The following is a 12,338-nucleotide window of genomic DNA, read 5'->3' on the forward strand; positions in this document are numbered from 1 at the left end:
GATGCTCTGGTGTAAGTAACGTCACCATAAAAATGACAATCTGTGTACAAATGGCGTATTAATCTAATTTTAAACTTAATCACGTCTGCGTTGACGCTGCTGCAGGACTGTGAGCCCAGAGGAAATGAGAAGCGTAATAACATCAAATGCAGCTCGTCTTAATGGCCCACATCAAACGGCGTCGTCTCAAGCACAACAAAAAGTACTCCAGTCACTTGGGCAAAAGTGATTTACATTCAAGTGGAGTTTATTTAGAAAGCTCTTTTGTCTTTTATTTGCCAGCCACGGGCCGTCCAGTCCGGTTCAAGCTCACACACACACACACACACACACACACACACACACACACACACACACACACACACACACACACACACACACACACACACACACACACACACACACACACACACACACACACACACACACACACACACACACACACACACACACACACACACACACACACACACACACACACACACACACGATTATGAAAAATGCCCTTTTATTGCCACTCGTGAAGCAAATGTCCCCGACATTGGGGGACATTTGCCTCAGATGGGCTCCCTATCGGCACCCTGTGATAGGTTGCAGAAAACCCCCAAACAACATAAGGAAAACATATTTCCGCTGCAATATCCGCACTCAAAAAAAGAGTGTTGACCCAAATATTGAAGTACGTTCACCAACTTCCTGCGTGGAAAAGTAGAAACTAGGGTTGTACGGTATACAAGCTGCTGGTTTTACAAGCAGAGGAGCATGTTGGGCAGCGCACACACACAGAGTACTTACAAGCAGACACAGCGTGTAGACAGAAAAGGGGGAATGGATGCGTTTTGGTGCAAAAAGTAAAGATAAAGGTGAAGTTATAACACTGAAACACCCTCAGGAAGAGCTGCTTTAAGACATGGCTAGCTATCTAGCGGCTAACGTCCATCCGCAGTGTTTTAGCTACTTCTAAATCACTAATCCTAGCTTTCATGGCAACAAATAAAGTATGTTTCTTGCAAGTACCATTATCAGTGGAGGACAAGGAATAGCTAAACATGCTTCACTACACACCATAGGAGGATATAATAGCTACAAATGCCATGGGTGGATCTACACCTGACATCCACTGTAATGCTACCAAGTACAGGAGCGTATCTAGTCGATACTACTATGATGACATTGATATTTTTTAACGTGATAAAATCTCTTTTCCTTTTTTTTAAATGTATATTATGTTTATAAAGTCAGTAAATATGTCCCTGAACACATGAGGACATTGAATATGACCAATGTATGATCCTGTAACTACTTGGTATCACATCCATACCTAAATGTGTGGTATGAGCCAAAACTAATGTCAAGTATCAAAGAAGAGAATAATAAGTGATTATTACATTTTAACGAAGGGGAGATAGAACATGTTAAAACAGAAATCAGGGCGACACCTACCCTTTATATCAGTATTTTTAACCATATTATTAGAGATGTCCGATAATATCGGTCTGCCGATATTATCGGCCGATAAATGCGTTAAAATGTAATATCGGAAATTATCGGTATCGTTTTTTTTAATTATCAGTATCGTTTTTTTAAAATTTATTTTTCATTTAATCAACATAAAAAACACAAGATACACTTACAATTAGTGCACCAACCCAAAAAACCTCCCTCCCCCATTTACACTCATTCACACAAAAGGGTTGTTTCTTTCTGTTATTAATATTCTGCTTCCAACATTATATATCAATATATATCAATACAGTCTGCAAGGGATACAGTCCGTAAGCACACATGATTGTGCGTGCTGCTGCTCCACTAATAGTACTAACCTTTAACAGTTAATTTTACAAATTTTCATTAATTACTAGTTTCTATGTAACTGTTTTTATAGTTGTACTTTCTTTTTTATTCAAGAAAATGTTTTTAATTTATTTATCTTATTTTATTTGATTCATTTTTTTAAAAAGTACCTTATCTTCACCATACCTGGTTGTCCAAATTAGGCATAATAATGTGTTAATTCCATGACTGTATATATCGGTTGATATCAGTATCGGTAATTAAAGAGTTGGACAATATCGGCATATCGGCAAAAAGCCATTATCGGACATCCCTACATATTGTAATTGGTTTATTAGGTATTATATTTTATTGTATGATCCTGTAACTACTTGGTATCGGATCCATACCTAAATGTGTGGTATCATCCAAAACTAATGTCAAGTATCAAAGAAGAGAAGAATAAGTGATTATTACATTTGAACAGAAGTGTAGATAGAACATGTTCAAACAGAAAATAAGCAGATATTAACAGTAAATGAACAAGTAGATTAATAATCAATTTTTACAGTTTGTCCTTAATAATGTGTACAAAATAATAGGTGTATAAATGACACAATATGTTACTGCATACGACTAATTAGGAGTCTTTGTTTGTTTACTTACTACTAAAAGACAAGTCACTATTTTATTGAAGGACTAAATGACAATAATAAACATATGTTTCATGTACACGAACATTTGTTGTTACAATAAAGACAATGTTGACATTTTTTGTGGTCCCCTTTGTTTAGAAAAGTATCGAAAAACATTTTGGTGCCAGTACCAAAATACTGGTATGGGGACCACCCTAGTAGAAACCAACCTTGAGTTGAACTTGACTGCGTAGCCTCGTGCTGCAAGGTCACGCTCGGAGGAATACTTTACTTTTTTTTTAAGGCCACAAAGTTTGTCCAACACATGTTAAGAAACACGGAGTGAGGAGACGTGACTCCTGAGACGCTGGCTGTGGTTTGAACATCAAGACAGTCATGTAAACACACCAAGGTGACATTGATCCTCTGCACCTGCCTGAAGGTGTGTGGCACCGAGGAACATTCTAGAGATTGGACTGTTCCCACACATCAAGCCAGCAGCTTCTGGCTATAAGCCACAAATATCGACTCTTTTTCAAGTAATTCTTCTTTGTCCCAGCAAAGAGAGAGAAGGTGTGCTGTGACAGCAACTAACCTTCCTTTGTCGTTTCCTCGGCCGGGGCGTAAACTTTCTGACGCCTGCTTTTCTTTTTGATCAGCACTTCCTGCGTCGCACAATAACAACCAAGGAAAACATGACTTTTTCACTTTTCTCCCTGACACACGCTAACTAGAATAGCAACAAATAATACAGACGTCGTTAGCACAAACACGTCATTGAGGCGCTAGGACGTCTTTAGTAGTAAGTAGTCGTTGTGTGAATGCTCCAACACATTCACTCATGTGCTTTTCTACAACAAATATCTTCTATTTATTATTGTTTTCTACACCAAAAATCATCCAATTATTATTGTTTTCTACACCAAATATCATCTATTTATAATTGTTTTCTACACCAAAAATCATTTATTTATTATTGTTTTCTACACCAAAAGTCATCTATTTATTATTGTTTTCTACACCAAAAATCATCCAATTATTATTGTTTTCTACACCAAATATCATCTATTTATAATTGTTTTCTACACCAAAAATCATTTATTTATTATTGTTTTCTACACCAAAAATCATCTATTTATTATTGTTTTCTACACCAAAAATCATCCAATTATTATTGTTTTCTACACCAAATATCATCTATTTATTATTGTTTTCTACACCAAAAATCATCCAATTATTATTGTTTTCTACACCAAATATCATCTATTTATTATTTTTTTCTACATCAACATGCATCTATTTATTATTGTTTTCTACACCAACATGCATCTATTTATTATTGTTTTCTACACCAAAAATCATCTATTTATTATTGTTTTCTACACCAAAAATTATCCAATTATTATTGTTTTTTACACCAAATATCATCAATTTATTATTGTTTTCTACACCAACATGCATGTATTTATTATTGTTTTCTACACCAACATGCATGTATTTATTATTGTTTTTTACACCAAAAATAATCTATTTATTATTGTTTTCTACACCAAAAATCATCTATTTATTATTGTTTTCCACACCAAAATTCATCTATTTATTATTGTTTTCTACACCAAAAAATCATCTATTTATTATTGTTTTCTACACCAAAATTAATCTATTTATTATTGTTTTCTGAACCAAAATGCATCTATTTATTATTGTTTTCTACACCAAAATGCATCTATTTATTATTGTTTTCTGCACCAAAAATCATCTATTTATTATTGCTTTCTACACTAAAATTAATCTATTTATTGTTTTCTACATCAAAATGCATCTATTATTGTTTTATGCACCAAAATTAATCTATTATTGTTTTCTACACCAAAAAATCATCTATTTATTATTGTTTTCTACACCAAAAATCATCTATTTACTATTGTTTTCTACAGCAAAAATCCCAATAATTATTGTTTTCTACACCAAAATTAATCTATTTATTATTTTCTACACCAAAAATCATCTATTTATTATTGTTTTCTACACCAAAATTAATCTATTGTTTTCTACAGCAAAAGTCCTCTATTTATTATTGTTTTCTACACCAAAATCTTCTATTTATTATTGTTTTCTACACCAAAATTCATCGATTTATTATTGTTTTCTACACCAAAATGTATCTATTTATCATTGTTTTCTACACCAAAAATCATCTATTTATTATTGTTTCCTACACCAAAATGCATCTATTTATTATTGTTTTATGCACCAAAATGTATCTATTATTGTTTTCTACAACAAAAATATTTTTTTTTTATTATTGTTTTCTACACCAAAATCCATCCATCCTTTTTTTTTTACCGCTTGTCCCTTTTTGGGGTCGCTGGAGCCTATTTCAGCTGCATTCGGGCGGAAGGTGAGGTACACCCCGGACAAGTCGCCACCTCATCGCAGCTACACCAAAATCATCTATTTATTATTGTTTTCTACACCAAAATCATCTATTTATTATTGTTTTCTACACCAAAATCTATTTATTATTGTTTTCTACACCAAAATCATCTATTTATTATTGTTTTCTACACCAAAATGCATCTATTATTGTTTTATGCACCAAAATGTATCTATTATTGTTTTCTACACCAAAAATCATCTATTTATTATTGTTTTCTACACCAAAATCCATCCATCCTTCTTTTTTCTACCGCTTGTCCCTTTTGGGGGTCGCGTGAGGTCGCTGGAGCCTATCTCAGCTGCATTCGGGCGGAAGGCGAGGTACACCCCCGGACAAGTCGCCACCTCATCGCAGCTACACCAAAATCATCTATTTATTATTGTTTTCTACACCAAAATCATCTATTTATTATTGTTTTCTACACCAAAATTCATCTATTTATTATTGTTTTCTACACCAAAATTCATCCATTTATTATCATTTTCTACACCAAATTTAATCTATTTATTGTTGTTTTCTACACCAAAATGCATCTATTTATTATTGTTTTATGCACCAAAATTAATCTATTATTGTTTTCTACACCAAAAATCATCAATTTGTTATTGTTTTCTACACCAAAATTAATCTATATATTATTGTTTTCTACACCCAAAATCATCTCTTTATTATTGTTTTCTACACCAAAATGATATCCAATCCCAAGTTGCAATTTAGTGAAGCAGGCAGTGTTGCGCAGTAGCCATACTAGGCGAGCAGAGAAATCACTTTTTTAACCCATAAAGAAGGAGATCAAAATGTTGATCAGGTGGCAGATATACTGTATATTTGCAAGGCTATTTTCAAGAAGGATATTTAAAGAGAAATTACGTTTGTACATCTTGTGAGACCGGAAGCTGGCTCAGCTGTCCTGGATGAAATGATGAAATGATGAAATGCTCGCCACTTCCACTCCAACCAAGCGACTACGAGGGATACCACTGGCTTATACGTGTAGAATGGGTGCTACAAATTGTGAGTTCAAATATTTTATTTCTTTATTTTTTCACTTTTAATATGTTTTTTGCTATTTTGATTTTGACATTACCACATAAGATATGTATTAATTACTGATGCGGGTTTTTTGATTTTTAAATGCGCCAGAAAATAACCCGTTTTGTACACTGTTGATGTGATTTAATGCTCAGTAGTGCGTAAATGTGTTCCTGTTTAGTATTTGTGCAGCAATGGTCATGTGGTGACATCAGTGATGCTATTTGGAGAGGTCATCATTGAAGTGGGACATCACTGAAGGCCTAGGTGGGAAACAGCTCGGCCCGCCACTGATATTAATAAGCCTCATTTAAGCAAATAAAACAACTTTTCCTCACTGCTGGCCTGGGATGGCCTTGGAAGGACGACAAACTATGCCGTTTGTTTTTAAATAAACAATACAGAGAAACATGGCAGGATGTGCGATGGCGGGAGTCTGGCATGCGCTTGTTGTGCCAGGTGTGTGTGTGTGTGTGCGTGCGTGTGTGTGTGTGTGTGTGTGTGTGTGTGTGTGTGTGTGTGTGTGTGTGTGTGTGTGTGTGTGTGTGTGTGTGTGTGTGTGTGTGTGTGTGTGTGTGTGTGTGTGTGTGAGACAAACATGTTTTTCATGTAATTAGCGTGTGCAGGTGTAGCGGATCAAGACTCACCTCAGAGTGACGTTCTCTCCTTCTAAAACTGTGATGTTGTCCGGCAGCTGCCCAAATTCTGCCGTTCCGTGGACGGCGGAGCCTGCCAAGGAACACAGGAGAGTGCGGTGAGAATTAAAAGGCCACGACAGATGCTTGGCTAAGAAACACCCGCACGCTTTCAGATACCTTTCAAGTAAAAAGGACAACAACAACAACAGGCATGCCAGGCCATTAGTTGGCGATGCCACTTTGTTCAAGTGTCTAACATATTTCTTTATACACGTATTTGTTTGTGCAAACTTCTACTCTGAAGTAGTCTTAGAACACTTTGACTGCAGGTCAGCTACTTTTCAATGTACCAAGTGGAGGGGATCATTCATATACATCATTTATATTCATTTATTTATGAAAGAGAGGTTAACAAGTGAAAGGTGTTAACATTCCTTTCTTTCATGAGGACAAGAATATAAGTTGGTATGATTGTGATGACTTGCATTGATTGGAATCAGACAGTAGTGATGATAACCTCCACATTTTCAAATGGAGGAGAAAAACACAAAATAAAATAAATAAAATAAGATAAAATAAAATGAATAAATAAAAAAAAATAAAAAATAAAAATAAATAAATAAATACATGAATAAATAAATAAAATAAAACACAATATAAAATAAAATAAAACACATAAAACTTGCATTGATTGGAATCAGACAGTAGTGATGATAACCTCCACATTTTCAAATGGAGGAGAAAAACACAAAATAAAATAAAATAAAATGCATTAAAAAAATATTTAAAAAAAATAAAAATTAATGAATAAATAAATAAAATAAAACACAAAATAAAATAAAATAAAACGCAAAAAACTTGCATTGATTGGAATCAGACAGTAGTGATGATAACGTCCACATTTTCAAATGGAGGAGAAAAACACAAAATAAAATAAAATAAAATGCATTAAAAAAATATTTTAAAAAAATTAAAATGAATGAATAAATAAATAAAATAAAACACAAAATAAAATAAAATAAAACACAAAAAACTTGCATTGATTGGAATCAGACAGTAGTGATGATAACCTCCACATTTTCAAATGGAGGAGAAATAAAGTCCTCCTTTCTGTCCAACACCACATGAAAGTGTCCAGCTTCCATACTCCTTTTTATGCACTTTACGAGAAATACATTGGCGGCAAACTCCGTAGCTTGCTGGCTTGTGCGCGCTAGCTTTCTGAGACTCTTATTTTGTTAGCGCAGGCAGGATGGAGCAGCGCTTTTATTGTGAAGACAGGAACTGTGCAGTCAGTCTTTAGAGTTTTGACGCGAGAGTCTTGTGAAATAAAAAGTGGTTCTCGCCTTCCCGTCGGTCTTTTTTTCTTAATAATATGCTGTAAATTGGTATGATTGTGATGACTTGCATTGATTGGAATCAGACAGTAGTGATGATAACCTCCACATTTTCAAATGGAGGACAAAAACACAAAATAAAATAAAATAAAATGAATAAATAAAAAAATAAAATTAAAAAAAAGGAATAAAAAATAAATAATAAATAAATACATGAATAAATAAATAAAATAACACAAAATAAATAAAATAAAATAAAACACATAAAACTTGCATTGATTGGAATCAGTCAGTAGTGATGATAACCTCCACATTTTCAAATGGAGGAGAAAAACACAAAATAAAATAAAATAAAATAAAATGCATTGAAAAAATATTAAAAAGAAATAAAAATAATTAAAATTAATGAATAAATAAATAAAATAAAACACAAAATAAAATAAAATAAAACACAAAAAACTTGCATTGATTGGAATCAGACAGTAGTGATGATAACCTCCACATTTTCAAATGGAGGAGAAATAAAGTCCTCCTTTCTGTCCAATACCACATGAAAGTGTCCAGCTTCCATACTCCTTTTTATGCACTTTACAAGAAGTACATTGGCGGCAAACTCCGTAGCTTGCTAGCTTGTGCGTGCTAGCTTTCTGAGACTCTTATTTTGTTAGCGCAGGCAGGATGGAGCAGCGCTTTTATTGTGAAGACAGGAACTGTGCAGTCAGTCTTTAGAGCAGACCTGGGCATTCTGCGGCCCGCGGGCCTCATCCGGCCCTTTGTGCGTCCCTGTCCGGCCCGCGTGAGGCCAATTATAAATTACAAAATACATTTTAAAAAGTATCTATGTCGAGTGTGCAATACAACGGTGCTGCTTTTGTTTTGAAAATCGTTATTTGTATTACTTCCGTGTGGACGTATGCGTGTGCGTGATTGTGAGTGAATGTGAACAGCTGCAATCACAAATTACAAAATAAAGTTGAAAAAACATCTATGTCGTGCGCGCAATACAACTGTGCTGCTTTTATTTTGAAAAGTATTATTTATGGGCGTGTGTCCGTGTGTAACCTGCGAGTGAAGGTGCACATGCAGCGACAAGTGATGCACGGTTTACACCCGAGACACTAAAAAGAGAAAAGTTGATGAAGAATGGCGTGTTTCCAACAAGACATGGACTGCCAAGCAACGTTCCCTCTAAGGTGCGTGCCTGCGCAATTGCGCACTGCTCAAGCGTCCTCTGCGCACAGCAAATATATGCCGCGCACCAAATCAAATCCCATCTGAATTCTAAACAAATTAAACACATTTATTCTATGTAATTTTGCAATGCAACTCTGAGTGACAGTGACAACAAGCGGCCCTAACGGTGTTCGTCAACACCGTTCAATTGAACACCGTTCAATTATTGTAACGTCTATCGAGATGCTTCGAGGACAGGAATTATATCGATCACTTTATTGAGCAAAACTGTTTCTATTCGGCCATAACCACACCAAAAACATGAGTAAAACACTTCTATCTGGAAAAACTAGTCATTTTCTGCCGTACAAACCAGGCCAAAACCAACTTGTCATCTGTCACCAACACGCATAGCACTAAACCACTGGTGCGTTTATGGCCACACAAAAAGTCGGACAACTCAAACACCACACAAAGTTACACTATGACTCCTCAGTCATACGTGTGCTTATTTTACTGTCATTTATTATTAATGTTAATTTATTTATATTAGTCATGGAATGCTGTTACACACACTATGTTGAAGTATTACTATTATTATTAATTATTATTATTATTATTATTTATCTTACGGTATACATCAAAAATAATATTGAGCAAAATTTAATTGAAATATTGTCGATGTGGCCCTCCAGCAGTGCTCGGGTTGCTCATGCGGCCCCCGGTAAAAATTAATTGCCCACCCCTGCTTTAGAGTTTTGACGCGAGAGTCTTATGAAATAAAAAGCGTTTCTCGCCTTCCCGTCGGTCTTTTTTTCTTAATAATGATCTGGCAGCAGCCGGCGTCATCTCACAAGACCCTCGGGTGCCGTGAGTCACGTCTTGGTGAAGATTGATGACCGCTAATTTTTAGGTGTATTTTTTTTGACACACCCTCCACCATCGACGTAACGGGCACACCTGTCTTAGAGTGTCTACCAGCGATGGCGTCTTAAAGATAAATATCCACTTTGACTCCAGTTTTTCAATGTCTGCCTTTTCAAGCGGCACATTTATGTTGTCATTTCTATGCATTACAGTTGAGGGCCACACCAACCCTGCTTACTTATTTATGGAGGGAAAGTCCTCAAATGTGTTAAACAAAAGAGTCACGATGTCGGCACTGACCCCCGCGCCTGAATAATCATCTTGCTTCTCCTCTCTGCATTCTGGCGGGAAGTTCATTGAACGGCGCCGATAATGAGCCCGAGGAAAAGGATTCATGCGGGGGTGCCGGAGCGTGAAATGAAGGGACGGTAACAGAAGGGACGTCGCACACACACACAAACACACACACACACACACAAACACACACACACACACACACACAAACACACACACTTGCACTGACACGTCCCTGACTTATTTGTTGAAGAGGAAATACAAAAATGTGCATCGGTGATTTGTGCTGGACACAAAAATCTTTAATTTGTCTGCGGTGCAACCAGAGATAAGCGATGACTTTTACGTGTCCACCAGGCCGAGGCCCGCAGCCCGATACCACGCCGGTCGTGCCGCGCCGTCCTCCACTATCGCCGCCGCCGCCGGCGTGCTGACCTCAATATAGCGGCGGGTCTAAGCCTGGAGCTTTAATAATCAATCAATCAATCAATCAATGTTTATTTATATAGCCCTAAATCACAAGTGTCTCAAAGGGCTGTACAAGCCACAACGACATCCTCGGTACAGAGCCCACATACGGGCAAGGAAAAACTCACCCCAGTGGGACGTCGGTGAATGACTATGAGAAACCTTGGAGAGGACCGCATATGTGGGTAACCCCCCCCCTCTAGGGGAGACCGAAAGCAACGGATGTCGAGTGGGTCTGACATAACATTGTGAAAGTCCAGTCCACAGTGGATCCAACACATCAGCGGGAGTCCAGTCCACAGCGGGGCCAACAGGAAACCATCCCGAGCGGAGACGGGTCAGCAGCGCAGAGATGTCCCCAACCGATGCACAGGCTAGTGGTCCACCCGGGGTCCCGGCTCTGGACAGCCAGCACTTCATCCATGGCCACCGGACCTATGCAACTCCCCCTCGCAAGGGACAGGGGAGAAGAGGAGAGAAGAAAAGAAACGGCAGATCAACTGGTCTAAAAAAGGGGGGGTCTATTTAAAGGCTAGATTATACAAATGAGTTTTAAGATGGGACTTAAATGCTTCTACTGAGGTAGCATCTCTAACTGTTACCGGGAGGGCATTCCAGAGTACTGGAGCCCGAATAGAAAACGCTCTATAGCCCGCAGACTTTTTTTTGGCTCTGGGAATCACTAATAAGCCGGAGTTCTTTGAACGCAGATTTCTTGTCGGGACATATGGTACAATACAATCGGCGAGATAGGCTGGAGCTAAACCGTGTAATATTTTATACGTAAGTAGTAAAACCTTAAAGTCGCATCTTAAGTGCACAGGAAGCCAGTGCAACTGAGCCAGTATAGGCGTAATATGATCAAACTTTCTTGTTTTTGTCAAAAGCCTTGCAGCCGCATTTTGTACCAACTGTAATCTTTTAATGCTAGACATAGGGAGGCCCGAAAATAATACGTTACAGTAATCGAGACGAGACGTAACGAACGCATGAATAATGATCTCAGCGTCGCTAGTGGACAAGATGGAACGAATTTTAGCGATATTACGGAGATGAAAGAAGGCCGTTTTAGTAACACTCTTAATGTGTGACTCAAACGAGAGAGTTGGGTCGAAGATAATACCCAGATTCTTTACCGAGTCTCCTTGTTTAATTGTTTGGTTGTCAAATGTTAAGGTGGTATTATTAAATAGATGTTGGTGTCTAGCAGGACCGATAATCAGCATTTCCGTTTTCTTAGCGTTGAGTTGCAAAAAGTTAGCGGACATCCATTGTTTAATTTCATTAAGACACGCCTCCAGCTGACTACAGACCGGCGTGTTGGTCAGCTTTAGGGGCATGTAGAGTTGAGTGTCATCAGCATAACAGTGAAAGCTAACACCGTACTTGCGTATGATGTCACCCAACGGCAGCATGTAAATACTAAAGAGTGCAGGGCCAAGAACCGAACCCTGGGGAACTCCGCACGTTACCTTGACATAGTCCGAGGTCACATTGTTATGGGAGACGCACTGCATCCTGTCAGTAAGATAAGAGTTAAACCAAGACAAGGCTAAGTCTGACATACCAATACGTGTTTTGATACGCTCTAATAAAATATTATGATCGACGGTATCGAAAGCGGCGCTAAGATCAAGAAGCAGCAACATAGATGACGCATCAGAATCCATCGTTAGCAATA

General features: G+C 37.3%; 1 protein-coding gene across 6 annotated transcripts in view; it reads right to left on the bottom strand.

Moving 5' to 3' along the window:
- The window catches only part of iglon5 (IgLON family member 5), a 354,636-nt gene that overhangs the window by 72,956 nt on the left and 269,342 nt on the right, over window positions 1-12,338 (bottom strand). For all 6 annotated transcript variants that reach the window (XM_062062355.1, XM_062062352.1, XM_062062350.1 and 3 more), the window contains one exon: window positions 6,528-6,609. In XM_062062355.1, coding sequence (XP_061918339.1) covers window positions 6,528-6,609 — 82 coding nt within the window. The remainder of the gene's footprint in view (window positions 1-6,527; window positions 6,610-12,338) is intronic.

This window comes from Entelurus aequoreus, linkage group LG11, assembly GCF_033978785.1.
Source record: "Entelurus aequoreus isolate RoL-2023_Sb linkage group LG11, RoL_Eaeq_v1.1, whole genome shotgun sequence".
NCBI classification, from domain to species: domain Eukaryota; kingdom Metazoa; phylum Chordata; class Actinopteri; order Syngnathiformes; family Syngnathidae; genus Entelurus; species Entelurus aequoreus.